Source organism: Archocentrus centrarchus, chromosome 20, assembly GCF_007364275.1.
Source record: "Archocentrus centrarchus isolate MPI-CPG fArcCen1 chromosome 20, fArcCen1, whole genome shotgun sequence".
Lineage (NCBI taxonomy): Eukaryota > Metazoa > Chordata > Actinopteri > Cichliformes > Cichlidae > Archocentrus > Archocentrus centrarchus.
The window spans coordinates 21,057,396-21,081,114 of NC_044365.1; the positions used below are offsets into that span (position 1 = coordinate 21,057,396).

General features: G+C 41.3%; 1 protein-coding gene across 5 annotated transcripts in view; it reads right to left on the reverse strand.

Moving 5' to 3' along the window:
- Positions 1-268: 268 nt before the first annotated feature.
- cdh19 (cadherin 19, type 2) overlaps positions 269-23,719 on the reverse strand; it is a 38,004-nt gene continuing 14,553 nt past the window's right edge. For 3 of the 5 annotated variants that reach the window (XM_030756026.1, XM_030756025.1, XM_030756027.1), the window contains 6 exons: positions 21,822-22,075; positions 20,447-20,583; positions 17,702-17,823; positions 15,334-15,451; positions 13,534-13,785; positions 269-1,138 (listed from right to left, as the gene is read on the reverse strand). In XM_030756026.1, coding sequence (XP_030611886.1) covers positions 624-1,138; positions 13,534-13,785; positions 15,334-15,451; positions 17,702-17,823; positions 20,447-20,583; positions 21,822-22,075 — 1,398 coding nt within the window. In that variant the 3' untranslated portion in view covers positions 269-623. Of the gene's footprint in view, positions 1,139-1,775; positions 1,818-13,533; positions 13,786-15,333; positions 15,452-17,701; positions 17,824-20,446; positions 20,584-21,821; positions 22,076-23,719 lie in introns of all 5 variants that reach the window. The other 2 variants (XM_030756029.1, XM_030756028.1) reach the window with 2 other exon arrangements.

Sequence of the window (23,719 nt, forward strand, 5' to 3'; positions counted from 1 at the left end):
GGATGCAAAGTGCAGTCTCTGAAGATATTGGTGACTGCATCCAACATTGCACCCTGACCTCTGATCGTTTGATTAATGCAAAATGGCAGGTCAATATTTCATGCCCGGGTCATTTAAATCAGTGACGCAGTCAACATAATCAACTTAGTGATTAATTATGCTCTCAGTCTCAATTGTAATAAAAAAAACATGATGTTTAAGTTATTTATGTTATTGAACAGTGATACACAAGATAAACAAAATGTTTCATGCTCGCAGTAGCTGTTTTTATATACAGCTTGATCTTATCCTTAAAGGAATGCAGCAGACTGACATTTTGATAAATACACTTTCTCAGAGGGGAAAATTCGCTTTCACAAAATGCCAAACTTTTTTGTTCAAGTCGGCTCTTAATACATCTGTCATAAAGCAGGAGGTGGGGTACATCCTGGACAGGTCAGCAGTCTATCGTAGGGTTAACAGAGAGACAGACAGAAACACTCACACCTACAGCCAATTTAGGATCAGCAATTAGCCTAACATGCATTCTGTATGTATGTTGCTCAAGAGTGCCTCTTGGACATGCACTGCCCTGGTCTATCATGCAAAAAACTGTAAGAACAGCTGTTTAAAAATAGAATAGCTTAAAAGATTGTGTCCTCCTCTCTTGCAACATACCACGGTGTGAGTCTTGCTAAAGATGGTCTGGGATTACAAACAGGCTGCTCAGGCTCCAAAGTAGAAGAATCCAATGAGCTCAGAGACCCTGTGGGAGACCCTGACCCCTCATATGCATAAGTTCGAAGGCAGTCAAACGGAGGAGCGTACGGATCCTGATCAGCTTCTGCCAGCCTGTCCAGAATAAACTGCCTGAAGACCTCGTCCTCTGGGCCAATGAGGTGTGACTCTCGGAGGGACATTCGTATGCTGGCCCTGACATCTTCCCTTCGCAGCCTCCTCTCCTTTCTCCTGGGGTGGGGGCGCAGTGGGACAGTAGGCTGGCAGAAGTCCAGCTCTGCTCCTCCAACTCCAGATTTCCCGTAATAAAGCACCTTCTGCGACACAGTCTCAGGCAGCTCCAGCTCCTTCACCTCCACCTCACGTTCCACCTGCTGTTTTCTCCTGTGTCTCCTCACCATCAGCATTACAACTGACAGCACTGCAGACACAACACAGTAGGAGATCATTACAGTTAAACACCAGGCCATGAGCTTTGTTGGGAAAAAAAAAAAAAAAAAACTACGGTGCCTGATGGAGCATGCACTTTGAATGTACAAGCGCACCAAAAATAACAGCAGCCAGATTTGTTTTTTGTGGATGCAAAAAATATAAATGAGGGCAAATTAGGCAATAAATTATAATTTTTTTCTTTTTTTAATTTCAGCTCACACACAAAGTCAGTGTTCCTTCTTTTGCTCCATGTGGCACAGAATATTAAAACTGTTGTTATTTTCTTCTGCCGCGTTTTCACCGACTATTGTTCTCATCCGACAGAATGTTAGCATAGCAGGTTTTGTCATTAATCTTTCATGTGATGGGCACAGGGAGGACACAAAGCAGCCGAGGTCATAATAAAGCTCTTCACTATGCAAACCCATCAGTGTCCCAGGATGGCATTGCTACTGATGTATTGCAACCAATATGCACATTACCTGACATCATTGCTCTGCAAGCTTTCAGCATTTTAAAAGTGTGTGTTAAAGGCACGCTGGTGAGTCTTAAAAGGCAGATTCAAATGAAAGTGCAAATCTGTTAATGAAAAAATCCCACTGTTTAAAACACATTCATATACTTGCCAAGGTGATGTGAGCTGGAACTGCTTTAGCTTAGCAGACCTGCTGGAAAAGAGTGACTTGATTTAACAACAAAGTTTCAGTGGAATTACCATTTGACGTAATGAAACTCCATCATCTTGGGAGTTTTTAATCTACTAGTTTTCTTGTTTCTAAGTAATAGTGAGTGGCAGGGGTTTCTCTTCTGTGAAGAGTGGTTATTTTAAATGGAATACTTTTGTTTGGTTAGACATCTGTCATTTCAGTCAGCCTTTCTAGTGACATTACATCAACTCTGAAGCGTTATTTCAAAGTGGAAAATTATGATTTTCTGTAAATGCTTTATAATGTTTCCACACTTTCTCCAAACCTCAGTCAGAAAGAACTGTAGCTGTGCAAAAGTTCTTCAACTGATGGAATTAAATTATTCTTAATAAAATCTAAATTTCTATTTTAAGAAACTCTTGAGTCACCATCGGTAAATTGTTACAATGCTGTGAAAAAGTATTTGCCCCTTGCTGATTTCTTTCTTTTTTTTTTTTTTTTTGCATCCTTGTCACATTTAGCTCATCAAACAAATTTTAATATTACACAAAAATAACCTGAGTAAATACAAAATGTGTCATGGTCCTGGTCCGGTGGCCCAGTGTTTTGAGTTTCTTTTTGTGAAGTTCTGTTTGGTTTTATTTCTCGTTGTTTGTAGTTTAGTATTATGACTTTAGTTTGCCTTTTGTAACCCAGTAGGTTCAAAATCGCATTTCTCCCTATCATTCATATGTCATGTTTTAGTTGTGTGTCAATCACAGATACCCCCCTCTGTTCAAACCTTCTATGGACTGATCTTTGGTAATCTGAGCCCCATTGGCTGAAATTGCTAACCCCGCCCACCTACGCAGCAGAGGCATGTACGTGCTGCAGAAGCGCAGAGAGCAGGAGGCTAGAGGCCAGCGTGTCTGCCGAGCTGAGTTTCTAGCTTGGAAATAAACTGGAGGAAGTGGACAACACGACAACCTGGTTGACTAAAAACCTGTATGCGAGTGAGAGAGACGGAACCGACCTCTCGGTGGTTTCGAGCAGTGTGAGCGTCTTGGTGAGTGAATTGGGCTGGGCTAGCGCAGAGGCAAAAATAGCTCGGAGACTAAGATAGCATCGGAGCTTGATTAGCAGCTAATTAGTGCCAACATGTGGCAGCAGTCCTGATGGCTGTGGGAAATGGGTGCTACATATTAGTAACCCATGTTAAGTTTATGTTGGTACTGTTTTGTTCTTGAGTTGAATTGTATATTTTGTAATGTTTATTTTATTGAAGCCATGTTTCAAGCATAGCTAAAGCTGAACATTTATTTTATTTATTGTAACCGTGTTAAGCTGTGATACAGGACGCGTGTGTTACCATCAAAGTCTTATTGCAAATAAGCTAATGCTGCACCGGAGAAATGTACTTTTATGCATTTCTATTTGATTTGTGATTATTCCTCTTAGGTTTTAAGTTGGAATTTAATGTTATTGAATTATATGGTTCATCATACTGCTTGATTACATTCCTGTACATTTTAAGTAGTATGCCTGAATGTGAAGTGAAATTGGATTTGAAATATATTCCATGGTTGAACTGTACAGTTAAGATATGAGAAACTGAGTTAAGAAATACTTGAGCTATATTGAGCTAAAGTGAATTCTTATTGTGATGGTCCTGTATTTATACAGGCTAGGTTTTTTAGACATCGTGAAACTTGGACTGGATCCGATGGATTTCTCCCTGACGAGGGGGATGGCGAGCCACCCATTGAGATTCTGGAACTGAGCGGCCCAACCCTTGGCCTACAAAGAACGGGTTGTTCTTTCACACTATCAGCTCTCAACTGTGCGGTAGGACAATTGCCGTGCTACTGCCCTAAGACATTGCCTCCTGGCACGGAGCAAGTGACTTGACTGACTTACCCTACTGACTTAACTAATTATTGCCGGCTGAACTGAACTGAACTAAATTGAACTCAAAGAGTCAAGAACAATCTATTATTGGGTTATTACAGTGTTGTACATATTTTCCTATTGTGTTTTTTCATTGTTATTAATACAGTTGTTGTGTTCACTATCCGTGACTCCATTCATTCTGTGCATGTCACTCACTGCCCTAACCCTCCTAGGAGCCTAGAACCTGGTCCAGCAAGTAGGTTAATTATTCAGAGCCTATCCATTTATATATTTTCCTGTACGTGTTACAGACTTGGCGAGCCAGCCAGGAGGGTTAATTGTGGCTTTTCTAAAGTTTTACATCCAACCGTTGAGTGACTTAAGCCAGAGTGACTGGAGCTTCACAGCTACTTGGCTATCCACATTGCTGAACAGAAAGGTATCTTAACAATGGAAGTTGTGAAAACTCAGAATGTTAAAGTTCAAAATTCTGTTTTAGTCAGTGGTCTATCTAACAGTGAAATCGACAATGAAGTTTTTGACTTCCTGAAACAGTTTGGTCCTGTCAATAGGCTAGTTGAAGTTCACACTACAGGTACAGTAAAGGTCATTGTAGAGTTTCAGCATGAAGCTACTGCTAAAGAACTGGAAAAAAGCTATTTACCTCTTGACAGACCATGCACTGCAAAACCAGAGGTTATTCACCACATTCAAAGCCTAGCCAGCGCTTATAGCATTGAGTCTGGTGCTTCTGCAACAGCAACTTACCTGTCAGAGTTAAAAGATATGGCGTTGCGAAGCAACCGTTCATTTGAAAGCATTTTGAGGGAGGAACTGGCTAAGATTGGGGAGTCATTGGGAGGAACGATCCATGCTGACACTGTTGGCCACTCAGTCGAAGAGCCATTGCCTTCTACTGAAACACCCCCAGCCTCATCTCCTGTGTCACCAACTAGTGAACATGCCAGTGTTGTTCATAATGACCCTCACCCAATCACAGAAACTGTTGAATCACAGGTACCTGCCAGTTTATTAAGCACTCCTGAGGTACAACGTGTCATTGTTGAACACATTGTTAAAAGCAGTGACATAGCTTCAACCCCGAACTTACCTTGCAAGTTGAAACCCTTTTCGGGAAGAGTTCCACATCCTACTTTTGAAACCGATTATGACACCTGGCGTAGGAGTGTAGAATTCTGCTTGACTGATCCCTTACTTTCAGAAACCCAGATCGTGAGGAAAATTGCTGAAAGCTTGGCTCCTCCTGCAGCCAACATTGTGAAATCTCTCGGGCCTAAAGCAAGCCCAAACACTTACCTTGAACTTCTTGACTCTGCTTATGCTGCTGTGGAAGATGGTGATGAACTCTTTGCTCGTTTCTTGAACACCAACCAGAATGTTGGTGAAAAACCCTCAGACTTCCTGCAGAGATTACACACCGCCTTAAACTTAGTCATAAGCAGAAATGGAATTGCCCCAGGTGATGCAAACAAACAACTTCTGAGGCAATTTTGCCGAGGCTGTTGGGACAGTCCGCTGATCGCCAGCCTCCAGCTTGAACAAAGGAAGAATGACCCACCTCAATTTGCTGAGCTACTTCTCCTACTGCGGACAGAAGAAGATAAACAGGCAAGTAAAATCACCCGCATGAAACAGCATCTGGGGATGCAAAAACCACGAGTTTTCTCCAATATGCAGTCCACGTGCTCATCAGGTAGGAACGGCCTAGAGCCTGCAATTAATGACACCTCTGCTGATCTTCAAAAGCAAATTACAGACCTCCAGACTCAAATAGCACAACTCAAAGCTGAAAAAACAGGGCAAGAGTCCAAGAGGCACCCTAAGGGGACAAAGCATAAAAACAAAAGCCAAGTTGAATCGAGAGAGACACAACAGATAAATGTATCGATGCCCAAGCCTAAACCCGGGTATTGCTTCAGATGTGGGGAGGACGGCCATATTGCTTCCAGCTGCAGCAATGGCCACAACCCAGCACTAGTAGCTATAAAAGAAATGCCTTCAAACAAAAGCAGCGAGAGTGGGAACACCACCACAAAGTCAGTGAACACCCTGATTTAAACTAGGAAAAGCTTCTGTTGTGGGACAAACAGGAGCTAAGCCTAAATATCGTCCCACTAAAACCAAGACAAAAGAAGCTGCATGCTTAACAACTAAGGTAAACCAGAAACCAAAACTCCCAAAAAGACTTGTGGGCAGAAAATGTACAGCCAAGGTTGCTATCAATGGGGTTGATTGCAATTGTTTGCTTGATACAGGCTCACAAGTAACGACCATTGCCAAATCATTCTATCAAGAACATTTATCTGACCACCCTATCAAGCCAATCACTGATCTCCTTGAGGTCGAAGGAGCAAATGGTCAGTCAGTCCCCTATTTGGGATATGTGGAAGCAAGCATCAAGTTTCCAAAAGATTTTGTTGAGACTGAGCCTGAACTGCCTACCCTAGCTTTAGTTGTACCTGACCTCCGTTCAAACTCAGATACACCCCTGCTAATTGGCACAAACACACTTGATCCCCTGTATGAGCAAATTGACAAGGTCACTTTACCCCACTCACTGTCACTTTCTTATGGTTACTGGCAGTTGTTAAAAACACTGGAAATCAGAAAAAGACAGAGTGACAGTGGCAGGATTGGTTTCGTTAAGCTGAAAGGCAGAACTCAGGAAGTCCTGCCAGCCAACCAGAAACTACTGGTTGAAGGCTTTGTGTATGCTAATCAAGTTAACCCGGACCAGTGCGCACTCATTGAGCAACCAACTACCTCTCCCCTACCCGGGGGTATTTTTGTTGATTGCTGTCTTATCACCTTACCAAAGCGAGGACCATATAAAGTCCCTGTACTACTCAGAAATGAAACTAACCATGATATTACACTACCCACCAATTGTGTGATTGCTGAGTTAGCGACCCCTGATTGCATCATTCCATGCCCTGAACCAGAGAAAAGTGGCCAAAAGGTCTCTGCAACACGTTCATCCCAGCAGCAGACCTTAAACTCTAAGCTGAGCTTCGATTTTGGTGTTTCACCATTATCCGAGGAATGGAAGCAAAGGATAACTGCAAAGCTGAACAGTTTCTCTGATGTTTTCTCTCAGCATGAACTCGATTTTGGGCATGCCTCAAAAATCCAACATCACATTAACCTGAAAGATGAAACCCCATTCAAACAGAGATCCCGACCCATTCATCCTCATGATTATGAGGCAGTCAAAAAGCATCTACAAGCCCTTTTAGATGCAGGTATCATTCGTGAATCTGAATCCCCGTTTTCATCACCCATTGTGGTGGTTCGGAAAAAGAACGGTGATATAAGGTTATGCATTGACTACAGGAAGCTTAACCTTCAGACTATCCGTGATGCCTATGCACTGCCCAATCTAGAGGAGTCCCTTTCAGCTCTTGCTGGGTCGCAGTGGTTCTCTGTGATGGACCTCAAGTCGGGGTATTATCAAATTGAGATGAATGAGACAGACAAACCAAAAACAGCATTTGTGTGCCCCTTTGGGTTTTTTGAATTTAACCGTATGCCCCAGGGAATAACGAATGCCCCTAGCACATTCCAAAGGCTTATGGAAAAGTGCATGAAAGACATAAATCTCAGAGAAGTCCTAGTCTTTCTGGATGATTTAATTGTCTTCTCAAGTTCCCTTGAAGAGCACGAAACCAGGCTCGGTCATGTCCTCGAACGCTTGAGGGGGTATGGACTCAAACTCTCACCTGACAAATGTAGGTTCTTCCAAACCTCAGTCCGCTACCTAGGACACATTGTGTCTAGAGAGGGGGTGAAAACTGACCCTGAGAAGATCGAGGCATTAAAAACCTGGCCAAGGCCCCAGACTCTCAAAGAACTACAGTCGTTCTTGGGTTTCACCGGCTACTACCGGAGGTTTGTGAAGGACTACTCAAAAATAGTTAAGCCCCTCACATCCCTTACAGGCGGCTACCCACCCAAACGTAAAGGCTGTAAAAGCACCCCCCATGACCCGAAGTACTTGAACCCCAAAGAGCCCTTTGGTGGGCGTTGGAGTCCAGAGTGTCAGAGAGCGTTTGAGGGCATAATTGAGAAACTCACCACTTCACCTGTACTGGGCTATGCCGATCCAAAGCTCTCATATCTGTTACACACAGATGCTAGTACTATTGGACTTGGTGCAGCCCTCTATCAGCAACAGAATGGAAGCACACGGGTTATCGCCTATGCAAGCCGAGGCTTATCCCGTTGTGAAGCCAGATACCCAGCCCACAAATTAGAGTTCTTGGCTTTAAAGTGGGCTATAACAGACAAATTTCATGATTATCTGTACGGAACCACATTCACGGTTATCACAGATAATAACCCATTGACGTACCTTCTCACGACAGCTAAGCTTGATGCAACTAGTTACCGCTGGTTAGCTGCATTATCCACCTATAACTTTGACATCAGATACAGAGCTGGTAAACAAAATATGGATGCAGACGGGCTATCTCGAAAGCCCCAAAGTCAATCTGAAGATGATAAAATCTTCAAAGAAGAATGTCAGCGCATTGACAAATTCAGATCTCACTTGTTGTCCTCAGTTAAGGAGGTTGAGCTCCAACTTCATACTGACACAGTGGCTGCCACATGCCAAAGACACATTGTCTTAGCCCAATCTGAATCCACTTCTTGTGCACTTGTGCAATCACTATCTATGTCTGCGACAGCTATTCCTGAAATGTTTCAGGAGGAAGGTGATGACTGTAATCTGTTAACCTTACCCAAATACAGTCACACTGATCTTGTCCAAATGCAAAGGAATGACCCAGCCATTGGCAAAGTCATTGAGTTGATAGCAGCAGATGCTAGTCCTTCAGCCAACGTGAAGGCTGAGTCCCTTGATCTACTTATGCTTTTGAAAGAGTGGAAGCGGTTAGAGCTTCAAAATGATCTGCTCTACAGGAAGCGTCAGTCTGGATCAGAGACCCTGTTGCAATTTGTCCTCCCTGAAGCTCTAAGACCCAGTGTGATGCAAAATCTCCATGACAACATGGGACATTTGGGAACTGAGCGCACGCTTGAGCTCATTCGATCCCGATTCTATTGGCCTAAGATGGCCGCAGATGTTGAAAACAAGGTGAAAGCTTGTGAGAGGTGTGTCCGCAGAAAAGCCCTGCCTGATAAAGCTGCTCCACTTGTTAACATTCAGACCACCAGACCCATGGAGTTGGTCTGTATGGATTTCCTTTCAGTAGAACCCGACAGTAAGAACATGAAGGACATATTGGTAATAACCGATCACTTCACCAAATATGCCGTGGCCATTCCCACGAGAAATCAAAAGGCCACTACAGTCGCAAAGTGTTTGTGGGAACAATTCCTAGTCCATTACGGTTTCCCAGAGCGACTCCACAGCGACCAGGGGAGAGACTTTGAATCACAAACCATAAAGGAACTTTGTTCGCTGCTTGGTATACACAAAGTCAGAACGAGTCCATATCATCCCCGTGGTAACCCAGTGGAACGTTACAACCGTACCCTACTAGGTATGCTTGGTACTCTAAAAGACACAGAAAAACGTCATTGGTGTGACTATGTGAAACCACTCACTCATGCTTACAACTGTACAAGAAATGATGTAACTGGTTTTTCCCCGTACCAGTTAATGTTCGGAAGACAACCCCGTCTGCCCATAGACATTGCTTTCGGACTGCCACAGATTAACAAGCAGTCCATATCTCATTCACAGTATGTCAAACAGCTGAAAAATCACCTTGAAGACAGTTACAAAATAGCCATAAAAAACTCTCAGAAAGTGGCTGACAGAAACAAGAAAAGGTTCGACAAAGTCATCCGCGAGTCCACACTGGATGTGGGGGACCGAGTCTTGGTTCGTAACCTTCGCCTTAGAGACAAACACAAATTGGCGGACAAATGGGAACAGACTGTGTATGTTGTCACTAAACAGAAAGAGAATTTACCTGTCTACACAGTGACACCAGAGAAAGGAGATGGACCTCCCCGAACACTTCACAGGGATCTTTTGCTCCCTTGTGGATTTCTAGCACCCACAGAGGATGAACCTCAGCAAATGATCAAACCCCGTAAACCACAAACAAGGCAAAGTTCTTTCCAACCCGATAATGACACATTGGTTGAAGAAGAGGATAATGATTTTTGTCTTGAGATCAATTCTCCACAAATCACAGAGAGACATTTTTTCCAAATCTACGACTATCCAATAATGCCCGGAAATCAGACAAACAAAGAACCTGCAGGAGAACACTGCCTACAATCTACTGGATCAGAAACTTTGGAGCAAACCGAGAAAGTACCTTCAGAAAATAACTTATCTGAGACATCTACAGGAGACAATCAGACATCCAAGTCTTCTCTGACTGATGAACAGAGGCAAGCAACCAACTCACCTGTAATGAACAGCGAACCTGAAACCAACTTAACTGAAATGGAAAAAGGAACCGGAACGCACCTATTGAATACTGGGACAGATCACAGTGAATCAGAGACACTGCAGATTGACTCTCAAGAATCTCTTCAACTCCGGAGATCTGAGAGAGATCGCCAGCCGTCCCGAAGACTACATTATGCTGAGCTGGGAAATCCCATGTTAACAGTTGTCAAATCACTTTTCCAAGGGTTAACCCAAGCGATGACTGATTCCCTTGCCCCTGACACTGATCATGGCAGAGTAGCCATGTACAGGGACGTACATGACATTTAAGAGGGGAGGGTGTAACCCAGTAGGTTCAAAATCGCATTTCTCCCTATCATTCATATGTCATGTTTTAGTTGTGTGTCAATCACAGATACCCCCCTCTGTTCAAACCTTCTATGGACTGATCTTTGGTAATCTGAGCCCCATTGGCTGAAATTGCTAACCCCGCCCACCTACGCAGCAGAGGCATGTACGTGCTGCAGAAGCGCAGAGAGCAGGAGGCTAGAGGCCAGCGTGTCTGCCGAGCTGAGTTTCTAGCTTGGAAATAAACTGGAGGAAGTGGACAACACGACAACCTGGTTGACTAAAAACCTGTATGCGAGTGAGAGAGACGGAACCGACCTCTCGGTGGTTTCGAGCAGTGTGAGCGTCTTGGTGAGTGAATTGGGCTGGGCTAGCGCAGAGGCAAAAATAGCTCGGAGACTAAGATAGCATCGGAGCTTGATTAGCAGCTAATTAGTGCCAACATGTGGCAGCAGTCCTGATGGCTGTGGGAAATGGGTGCTACATATTAGTAACCCATGTTAAGTTTATGTTGGTACTGTTTTGTTCTTGAGTTGAATTGTATATTTTGTAATGTTTATTTTATTGAAGCCATGTTTCAAGCATAGCTAAAGCTGAACATTTATTTTATTTATTGTAACCGTGTTAAGCTGTGATACAGGACGCGTGTGTTACCATCAAAGTCTTATTGCAAATAAGCTAATGCTGCACCGGAGAAATGTACTTTTATGCATTTCTATTTGATTTGTGATTATTCCTCTTAGGTTTTAAGTTGGAATTTAATGTTATTGAATTATATGGTTCATCATACTGCTTGATTACATTCCTGTACATTTTAAGTAGTATGCCTGAATGTGAAGTGAAATTGGATTTGAAATATATTCCATGGTTGAACTGTACAGTTAAGATATGAGAAACTGAGTTAAGAAATACTTGAGCTATATTGAGCTAAAGTGAATTCTTATTGTGATGGTCCTGTATTTATACAGGCTAGGTTTTTTAGACATCGTGAAACTTGGACTGGATCCGATGGATTTCTCCCTGACGAGGGGGATGGCGAGCCACCCATTGAGATTCTGGAACTGAGCGGCCCAACCCTTGGCCTACAAAGAACGGGTTGTTCTTTCACACTATCAGCTCTCAACTGTGCGGTAGGACAATTGCCGTGCTACTGCCCTAAGACATTGCCTCCTGGCACGGAGCAAGTGACTTGACTGACTTACCCTACTGACTTAACTAATTATTGCCGGCTGAACTGAACTGAACTAAATTGAACTCAAAGAGTCAAGAACAATCTATTATTGGGTTATTACAGTGTTGTACATATTTTCCTATTGTGTTTTTTCATTGTTATTAATACAGTTGTTGTGTTCACTATCCGTGACTCCATTCATTCTGTGCATGTCACTCACTGCCCTAACCCTCCTAGGAGCCTAGAACCTGGTCCAGCAAGTAGGTTAATTATTCAGAGCCTATCCATTTATATATTTTCCTGTACGTGTTACACTTTGTTTCCTGTTCAGTTTTCCATGTTAGTTCTGGTCTTCCCTGTGTTCCTGTGTGTGTTGTCTCTGTGTCTTGGCCCTTCTGTGTTTAGTTTCCCTTACTGTCATTTCTTTGTGTACGGTTTGATTCCCTTTGTATGGTTTTCTGTGTTAGGTCTGCGTGTGTGTGTGTGTGTTACGTTTGGTCACTTCCTGTTTTATTTTGACAATTTTGTGTTCCTTGTGCTTTGTGTTTAGGTTTACTTCCCCTTGTCGCGTCAGTGTATTTCGTTCACCTGTGTTCTCACCTGTTTCCTTTTCCCTCATTGTCACCTAGTGTATTTTAGGTCTCAGTGTTGTTTAGTTCCTTGTCACTTTGTCGTTGGTTTTTCCCGCTGTGTGCTTTATGCTATGTTCATGTCTATGCTCCAAGTTCATGTTTATATCTAAGTTCCAAGTTCATGCTACGTTTTGCTATTAAAGCTTTGACTTATTAAGCTCCTCGCCTTATGAGTCCTGCATTGAGGCCCTCTGCCTTGCTTGCCACAGCCCCAACCCTGACAAAATGCAGTCTCTGTCACCCTTGGCAGCAAGACCTGCAATCAAGCATTTGTGATAACTGTCTTTCACATCGCTGTGGAAGATTTTTTGCCTACTCTTCTTTGTAGAATTCTTTTAACTCAGTCACATTGGAGGGTTTTTGATCATCTCAATTGGATTTAAGTCTGGACTTTGACTGCACCACTCCAAAGCCTTCATTCTTTTTTTTTTTTTTTTAATCCATAAAGAGGTGGACCTACAGGCATGTTTTGGATTATTGTCCTGCTGCATAACTCAAGTGCACTTGAGCATCAGACCACAAACTGATTGCTGGACATTCTCCTCCAAGATTTTCTGGTAAAGAGCAGAATTCATGGTTCCATGAATTACAGCAAATCCTCCAGGTCCTGAAGCAGCAAAGCAGCCCCAGACCATCATACTACCACCACCATGATTGACTAATGCTGATGTAACGGGATGCAAACCTTCCAAAAAGTTAAACTTTTGTCCTTTTGGATCACCAAGATGTTTTTTGGCAAACATGAGATGAGCCTTTGTGTTATTTTGGGTCAGTCTCATTCTTACTGTTGACCAATGAACAACTGATTTTGTTTCTTATCTGTTCTTGAGTTTCTTTAGGTTGTGACATGATGTGTTGCTTTTTGAGATCTTTTAGCCTTCTTCACTCTGTCAGACAGGTTCTCTTGATTCAACAGGTCTGGCAGAAATCAGGCCTGGGTGTGACCTGTGAAACTGAACTCATCATTCCAAAAAATGTGGTTAATCTCAGTTAATTCATGATTTAACAAGTGGGGGGCAATTAATTTTTTCACACAGGACCAGGTAGGTTTTAAATTTGTTTGATGATCTGAAACATGTGAGAACACACAAAAAAATAAGAAATCAGGAAGGGGGCAAATACTTTTTCACAGCACTGTATAGCAGTTTTCCAGTTATCTAACAATGTTTTAGGGCTCTGTATTCAAACACCCATCATTCAAGTGAATCATCATGTTTGAGATCTTTAAATTAGGATTTTTAAGAGAAAAAACTCAAAATTGGAGGAATGTGATATTCAAAACTTAAACAGGTTGTACAGCATGGCAACATTATGCTTGCTTACCTGTGACTGTTACCAGGCAGAGCAGGATCCCTAACAAGGTTTGCAGGCTCACCCCCATGGAAAGAGCGAGGGCTTCCACCCCTCCTGTGGGACAATGCCCTGCAGGCTGACAGCTGCACACACTGATGGTCAAAGTGCTGGTACTAGAAAGAGCCGGAGAGCCACTGTCTACCACCACCACGGGCAAGAGGTACTGGGTTCGATCTTTTCGGGTAAAAGTACTCCTGCGTGCCACTATTCCAGCTGTGTTGTCTAAAAGCACGAGAGACACACTTTTCAGTATTCTTTAAAAATTGACTAGTCCCATTGTGAATGCTGATATATTGAGGGAATTCAAAAACAAGGAGAAAATCCTGTGAACTGACACACTTAATGCGATTTAATATACAAACCAAGCTCTCTGAAATGCCCAGCAGCTTGTCAAATCAATTTCTGGTCAATGTATAAAAGTAAATTTGGAAAATGAGTTTCACTTTTGAGTGCGCCTGTAAGATTTTGTGAAGGCACTGAACAAAAAAACTTCTTTGGAGTCAAATAAGCCTTGTGGCATATGGAAATGTGTTTTATTAAACTTGTTTCTTGATTCATTATTCATTTCCTGGTTGCTGACTGGACTGCTGTGCTTGAGTGGCTAACCACCCATACATTACACCTGCATACATTTTATTTTAACTTACTCAACACATTTAAACATGCTCTGTACTTTAACAATGCTGTCTGTTCAATTTACTGCCCATTTTCGTTATAAACTTTGAAAAAGGGTTGAGTGCACACTAAGGCAAACACCTCAATTTACTAACTCAAAAGGGTATCGGCTAGAAAAAAATACAACCTACAGAAGGATTTTCATCCCAGACTGTTCTGGGATGAGTACATCGCATTTATTATTTTTTTTCTTTAATCACAAAATATTATATGTTTTTTTTCATAGTGTAAGATCATTTCAGGTTGTGGTTTAGCTGTTGTTCACTGCTGTTCTGTTGGGAACCATATGGGATAGCATGGCTTCTTCTGGTTTCATGTGTTCATTTTTGCTCCACAGCCTAAAGCCTCTGGTGGAAAATGTCAGTGATTTGCAGGATGACATTTTTTGGAGCAAGAAGTATAATTATACACATTTAGTTTATGGTAAGGGTCTCACTGCAATAGCCCTGAGTCACTCAGCAGCTGTTTCATTGCATTTAAAGGAAAAACAAGTCAGACTGTGACTGATTTTTGTTGTTAGACTGACATCACATTAATCTCTGTATTACTACTTTTGTAATTTCTTAAGTGTTTCTGTTAATTATTCATTGCACAAGTTTTGGGGTGGACTTTGGGAAATAAATCTGGGAATAAATTTGGGAAATAATCTGCTTTTAAAGTGAAACAATCAACACCACTCTCACTTACATGTCTTTATAGAACACATGAAGCTTCAGCCAGCCACAGATTAGATAGACAGGTTTAGCACATTGTGAAAATGGAAACAGTAAATCCAATTCTTCCTAAAGCTGCAGCACTTTTAAAATTCACACTTAGTTGTCATGCTGTGATAAAACCAACCCTGGCATCACCTTATGGTGACATTTTGGCATGAACTGAATGAATTAGATAATGCACTGTAATAACTGAGTTTTAGAGGCTCTAATTTACCAACTTTGTTAGCATTAAACAGAAACAGAGGCTAGATGCTTCCCTCGTTGTAAGTTTTTACACTAACCCGCTGTAGGCTCTAACTCAGTAGTCACTGAATCTAGTAATTCTAAAGCTTATGAGACACATTTATGTGCATTTGTATGTCACTGATGTGAGTATAACCTTGATTATCTCTGATAGTGAAGTTTGGATTAATGCGCTTCTCAGGAACCATAGAGAAGTAGAAATGATGTCCTTCCACGGGGTCGTCTGGATCAACAGCACTGAGCATCTGAATGAGCTAAGAGAACAAAAACACACAATATTGAAAAAAACAGCCCTGCAAGTGGTAATATAAGTAAGTAAGAAGGAATTCTCCTTTTCTCTCTCTCCCTACACAAACACACCCTCTGAAAGTCTACTAGACAATGCAAATGCAGCACTACAAACAATCCCTACTTCGACCATCAGTGAAACCAATCAAGTGATGCATACCATGGCAACAGTGATCCTTGAGATGCTTGGCTATAGGATAAACAGCCACAAGGAGCAGTACCCTCCATGGAAAAGACGGCTAGAGGCTAATATCAAGGCAGCATGGAGACAAGTCCAGGGTGTGCTCTCAGTGAGAGAGGAACAATATGAAAACAGCACCTCTACCAAGGCTGGAGACAGCACAATACTGGAGGAGCATATGGGAAAAGGATGCAATGCATGACGCCAATGCTCAGTGGCTAGTGGACGTAAGAGCAGACCACAGCAACCTCTCTGAACAGGCTCCAGTAATCACCACAGTGACAGACATCCAGGAAAGAGTCTCACATATGAAGAACTGGGCAGCACCAGGCCCTGACATGATACACACCTACTAGCAAAAGATGATAACTGTACTCCATGAGCACCTGGCAGCACAAATGAACCAGTTGCTAAAAGCTAAGGCACACCCGGAATGACTGACTGAAGGCCGGACAGCCCTTATCCTCAAGGAACCCCAGAAGGGACCAGTCCCATCCAACTACTGGCCAATATCCTGCCGCAACATGGAAAGGCATCAAAGCAGCTAAGATGAGCAGATTCATGGCTCAATACATGAATGAATCCCCTCAGCCAGATCATTAACAAGACTGGCTACAGATATTGAACGGAGCAATCATCAGCCATCTCCTCTACATGGATGAGATCAAGCTGTATGCCAGGAGTGAACAAGATATCAATTCACTGATCCACATCACTCGGATCTACAGTAATGACATTGGAACGTCATTTGGACTGGAGAAGTGTAGTCGAATGGTCACAAAAAGAGGGAAGCTAGTCAGAACTGAGGCAGCACTGCAGACACTGTGGACAACTACAAGTACCTTGGAATCCCACAGGCAAATGGGAACCATCAAGATGCCTCTAGGAAAGCTGCAACCATCAAGCACCTGCAGAAAGTAAGGGATGTCCTGAAGAATCAGCTGAATGGGAAGAACACGATCTGGGCAATCAAAACCTACGCCCTGCCAGTCATCAGATACCCTGATGGGATAACAAGCTGGTCAAAGGAGGAGAAATCCGAGAAAGAAGAGGAGAAAGAACAGGAACCATCATGGAAGGACAGACCCCTGTATGGCATGTACCACCAGCAGATAGATGAAGTGGCTGATATCAAAAAAATCCTACCAATGGCTGCACAAAGCTGGGCTGAAGGATAGCACAGAGGCACTAATCATGGCAGCACAGGAACAAGTTCTAAGCACAAATTTGGCAAAGGCTGGGGTCTACCACACAAGGCAAGAGCACAGGTGCAGGCTGTGCAGGGATGCCACTGAGACAATCCAGCACATAACAGCAGGGTGCAAAATGCTAGCAGGCAGGGCATACACCATAACCATAGTGTACAACTTAGTATCCAAACTTGGCATATCTTGGCAGTGTGTCTGTAAACATTTTGAGGAAATTGGACAGCTGGAGGACAATTGAAGAAGTGGCAGGCCAAAAAACCTATCTACAGCAGATGAACAGTATCTGAAAGTCATGTCCTTAAGAAACAGGAAAAAAATTTGATCTTTTCTGGCTAAATGCTTTTCTCATCTGAAGGGCCAGAGAGATGCATCTGTCAACTATCAGCAATGGATTGGCTTCCCCAGAGCTCAGACCTTAACATTATTGCAGCAGTGTGGGATCATCTTGACAGAACAAAGAACAAAAGGTGGCCAGCATCCAGCGAAGAACTTTGAGATGTCCTTCAAGAAGCCTGGAGAACTATTTGTGAAGACTACTTAAAGAGAATTCAGGCTGCATTGAAGAATAAAAATAGCCATACCAAATATTGACTTCAGATTCATTAGAATTGTACAAACTCTGCCTTTGCCTTATACACTGCATTTTGTATGTTTCAATAAATCACCACAGCTATTTCCCCTTTTTCCTAGCAAAATATAAAGAAAATGGTAACAGAAATACAATATGACACAATATGACAACTTTTACTGTTCACATTTATGTATATTCAGCTTTCCACACTGCAATGTAGTAAATCATAAACATCAGTGCATCATAATATACATACTTCTCCCGCCTGCGTCCCCTCACAGATATATGGCTGGTAATCTCTTGCAAGCCTTGGCACATTGTCGTTTATGTCCAGTACTTTGATGAACACCACCACAGAGGAGGATAAATGGTTCTGAGCTGCAGTAGTGAAGATAGACATTTGCTGGAGTCCACTGGGTCCATGTATCATAAATGCTTTGTAAAAGCTCTGTCAAAATAACACTTAAGACTGAGAAATGTTTCGTCTTCTGGCATCAGGAATGTGGAAAAAATGGGCACCAAAAATCACATTGCTTTTATCAAAATAAAATAAATGATTCAACAGTAAACAGTTAAGCCTATTTTGGAAATTTAAGGGTTCAGGCTGGACTAGTTGTTTCCAATCTTTTTTTCAGAGGTGTACCCACTGACCTGCGAGGTGGAAACTGAACAACTGGTGGGTAGAAAAAAAAAATGAAATGTGCCTTTTTTTTTTTCTTCAAACTTATGTTACAATCTACAATTGCCAATGTTCAAAAGTTGTAGACTTTTGAGGAGTGGAGATATCATTCTTTTTCTTTTCTTTTTGTTTTTTTTGGCACAAAAGAATGACAAGAATATGAATTGTATCTGTAGCTGTAAAGTCAGCATGCTAACACAAAGCTAGCACTGAAGAAACCTGGATCCAGAATGACATTAAAGTTCAGTGCACGCTGACCCCAACCAAGAAGACAAACTAGGTTTTCAACATGTAACAAAAATAGTAATGAGCAGTCAGGCTTGTTTCAGCATAGCTTCCATTTGTACATGCACCTATATCTAAAGTAGAGTTGCTAAGGATCTTTGGGTTGAGTTTTACTAACTACGCTGTTGGCTTTGTGTTGATTGTGTATCGATATGCGTGCTTGTAGCCTAAGGTTTAAAATGTTAACTGTGTAGTATAATGAAATTCATCCCAAAGTAACAAACTGCTCTATTTAGAAAATAAATATGTAGAGTAAGGTGTTACTTTAAAAAAAAAAAAAAAAGTAATAATTTGTATTATATTACTTTTTTGACTTTTTTTGCTGGGAAAACAGATGAAATTGTTAAGAAATAAAACCAAAGATGAATGATAAGTTGTTGAAAACTTTGTTCACAGTTGCAGATTGAGTTAAGGCCTCACACAGGCCTACAGACCAGTTGACCCCCCCTTCCCCAAATCTCACTGGCCTCTGTAACGCACAACTGGTTGGCATGTGGTTGCTGGACTTTGCTGGCTGTCACTGTGTTAAATAGGTTGTAAACTAGGTTGCTGCACCAAAAACCTCCTTGTGATTGCTTTGGTCACTAGTAGATTGCTGCTGTTGCCCGTAGTTTGCATGGAAGACACAGACTTGTCAGTAAACACTTGCAATTTACTCTCCAAGATGTAGTGAAACTTGGTGCAACTTTTATTTTGAAGGTGAACAGTCTAAATCAATATTTCAACCATTAATCCACTACTTTGAGTTATTTCAACCATTTAACATTATATTTGGCTTACTAATGATATGTGCCACAGGAGCGTGTTTGCACATTAGGGTTCACCCTGCTTTCCAGCACTGGAAACTTTGTGGGCGACTCACTGACAGTTAGGACAGATGATGTATAAACGCGCTCTGTCGCTCGCTCGCTCTCTCCTGTTGAAACATGGCACCACACCTGACTCCTGTGAATGTTTTCCTTCATTACAAAAAGCAAAAATTCATTTCTCAAAGAAGCTGAGGTGACAAATAGGGCATTTGGTTGCCAAACATGTTTGTTTTTAGGGGAACTGCATTTTGTCAGACACCACAGAACTGGATAAAGTAGCCTAAACCTCAACTTTAAGTAAATGAGCAGTATGCTACTCGACTGTCCCTCATTCGAAACTCAAGCCTACTGTATTGTATGGCTGGTTGCATACACAATGAATGGGAAGTATGAAAATGACATGTTCGTGATGCATTTTGTAACTATTTATCTCTTACGACCTCCTAACTGGTTGCATGCTCATTTTCATGCACTCTCACTCATAATCATCATGAGAACACTTTATTAATCCATGGGGAGAAATTGCTTTATTATAGATGTTCAATTGAAATATAAAAGAACAAGAATTGGATGCACAAATTTGAATATACTTTGGATTTTGACCCTGTGTGCATTAGAGAAAATCCAAAATAAATTCAAACTTGTACACACAATTCTTGTTTTTTTTTTTAAGCCATTAAAGAAGTATTCTGTATAATTATTCCACCCTGGGAAAAGAACAGTTCAAAGAAATTACTAAAGGTCCAAAATTACCAAGACATTCATGCCCATGATGAGTGGATGTAAATGTCTGACCACAGCTGTTTATGTAAAGATAAGTAGCACAGATTATGGTGCGTGTTACGGCTCCCTCAACTCTGGGCCTTTATTTTTTTTTCTTTAATCAACGATCTGTGATAACTATTAACACCCATCCATCCATTTTCTTCTACTTATGAGGGTCAAAGGTGCTATTGTAGGACAAGAAGCAGGGTACACCTGAGACAGGTTGCCCATCTATCAAAGTGATTATTAACATTTTTTTTTTCCAAATTAGCTCAGTCAATCCAGTAGTTCCACATACTTCCTGTCAACAGCACAAGTAAAGGGGTCTCGCCTTGTAAATCGCTGCTCTTGAAGATTTCTCATGAGCAAATTGCTGGAACATAATCTGTACACATTTGTGAATAAATGTGCCATAAGTCACCATTAACATTAGGATATGATCAAACTATGAAACTCTCCTTACTTGTTTCCTTGGCTTCAACAGTCACATTGTGCCAGGCTTCCGTCTCTCGGTCCAAAGCTTTAGCGACAGTTATAGTTCCATTGTTTGGGTCTATTTTGAAAGCTTTTGCGGTATCACTTCTTTTGTCAATTGCGTATCTGGAAGAAAAATCACAGAGACATACCATTTAGAAGGCAAGGTTGTTTTCTGGGCAAACAAAACATTGTGATACCACAGGGAGATTAATTAGGCAAACTGCTCAATTTTTTAATCTGTTGACAGATATCCAACAAAGCAAGTACACACACAAGCTAGTCTGACACAGCGACAACAACACTGTGAAAACAAAGCACCTCGTGCAGATGGCACAGACGCAGCTTGGTGTGTATTTTCTCAGTTACTTTAAATGAATATTGTTTTTAATCTGACCACAGACATTTTCTGTTATGATGTGTAGACACAGAACTGAAAACAGGTAGCCATGGAAATTTGTAAACACGGAAGAAGAGAGGAGCTTTTTTTTTTTTTTTTTGGCAGTTAAATAACTGTCTTACATGAAGTTACATTCTGTGTTGTGTGTTTGTAATTTTTTTTCATGTAAAAAATAGTCTTTAAGAAACATAAACCACAAGCAAACCAGGTCATTTTTTTTCAATTGCATAGTACTTTCACATCATCACAGGACTCAGAATAATAAGTGATTAGAACAACCTGCTGAATTAGGATAACACAGTAATGAATCCTTCCTGTGAGTTACTTTGCTGATAACAACATGGGGAATTTGACCATAACAAATTTAATCAGATTTACTAGAACTGTGGAAGCCACTAAAATGTCAGCCTGAATTTATTAATCAATGAGACACTGTCACCAAAGGGACAGTAATAGACGCTAGGCTGAAGATGATATGCAGCACCTGCCACTCTTAAGCTCTGCTGAGATGGACTACAGGCACCAGTAGTGCGGCTGTCTCCTGTGCAACGTGCCCCACTTGCAAATGACTGCAAATCTCAATTCCATATGCCACCTCGTATGGTGCTTTATTACATTCCCACGTCCTAGCAACGTTGCTTTGTGATAATACCACAGCAATAGATAGAAAAGCCTGTGAGGTAAAAAAAAAAAAAAAAAATTGTCATGATTTATTCAGCAGGGCTCATTTCCTACTAAAGTAATATGAGATAAATATGACCATGTACAGGGTATCCAGAGATCAAGGGTAAAAATGGATGCACCGAACCGGTAACGCTATTTGAAATGAAATGATTTTTCACCCTGTGGAGGAAGCTGTCTAAGGATGCTCAGCCCATGCCAGCTTGGGTATCTACCTTATCATTATCATATTGGTAGTCGGATGGCATATGCCATTCTTCCTAGTTTAGACAGTTCACATTACCTGATGGGATTGTTGACTGTGTCAGTGTCTCTGGCACTGACGCTGCCAACCACAGTTCCCACAGCAGCATTTTCAGGAACTTTCCACTCGTAGACTGGAGAGAGGAAAACAGGTGGCTCATCATCATCCTTCACAATGATTTTCAGTGTCGTGCTATCCCTGAACTCCTCCAAAGTCAGAAAACGAGTGTCCACGTGCTCGTTGACCGCCTCAGCAGTCATGTCAAAACGTCTCTTGACTTCATAGTCCAAAGGCTGTGATGGAAAGAAGTACTGAATCATTAACAGTTTATATACAGAGGCTGTTACAAGCGCTGTTTATCAGTTTATTAATCAAATAAAGAAAGGGTAACAACTTTTGAAAAACAAAAAAAGCTTGTGCTTAAAACAGATATAACAGATTTTCCTGCTGAGAGCCGGACATGACTACGACTGGATGTTAAAATTGTTTAGTCAGTGTCAATAAGCTACCAGCTGTGAGTATGCACTTAAATAATGCTGTGGTTTCGATTAACATTACACTGCTAGTAATAAGAAAACAGCATGCACACCATTACCACATTCCCAGAGTGATTCAGAGGCAGAGTCAATAAGGTTTGTTATTTTATTTCATTATCATGGTATCTAAAATGAAATCTCCTCTCAATAATTGAGAGATATATTGCATATAACTGTGAAAAGTAAAGACAATAAGGTGATTCACATGTTCAGGAGAAATCTAACGACCATCTATTGTATCTATTATATAAGTCTGCCAACAGTGTTTGGGACTTTCTAAATAATCAGGTAATATTGTTGAACATATGTTTATCCAAGGTTGTCCAAATTTACTGATTTGGAACTCAAAGCTGCTCAGTGAGAACTTCTAACGGACGTGTATATTTATAATTTAACCAAAGTCAGGTGATACACTTTCAGTGTTCTCTCGATTAGTGAATAAATTAAGCAGAGCAAATGCATCCACATTATTCAAATAAGGGCCAGTTGTGGTTTTGTAAAGTTTCATCTATTAGTAATTATATAAAAATGGCCTACATCAGTGATTATTTTACTATTTTCAGCAACTGATTAAAAATAAACAAACACGCAAGCGCACGCGCACATACACACAGACACACAGACACATACACACAATTTCAAGCAATTTTGGGCCAGCATTTGGATTGGCTCAGTCAAAGTAGTTGCTGATCATTTGCACAGCACACTATGGCTGTCAATCACAGTCTGTCAATAGACACAGGAGTCAGACTGTTTGCAAGGGAGAGAAACATGGCATTTAGCTTAACTGTGAACACTGACTGAAAACAGAATGTGAGAAGGTGAGTATGCAACCAACCAAATGAGATTATACGCTCATATATATATATATATATATATATATATGTGTGTGTGTGTGTGTGTGTGTGTGTGTGTGTGTGTGTGTGTGTGTGTGTGTGTGCATGTGCATGTGTGTCTGTCTCACTTGTCTTCTTGACAAAAGACCTCAGCCAAAGGGGAGCATAAGACCAGTGTCTATGGTCTTAAATATGAGATGAAGCACTGGTAAAGTCTGTGAGCTGATGGTACTGGTCCATTTTGTTTTGGTGCCATGTGCTCAGTCTTGTCTAAATTCTGGTTCCTAATATTCTATATAACACCTATGAATTAGGTAAACATAAGATTTTTACAAAGGAGTATTAGGGCTCAAGAAATAAATAGTCTAAAGATTTTTTTTTTATTGTTTTATTGTTTTCATTTTGAGAATGAACTTGAAATTTTGAGAACAAGGTTGAAATGTCAGGATTAAGGTCAACTGCCTTCGTCCATTTCAATAAGCAGTCTTGTGTGTACTTGTGTTCTTCTGGACTTGTGAAATGTCATCAGCTCTAGCCTGATCTGATACAACATACCCCCCCCCCC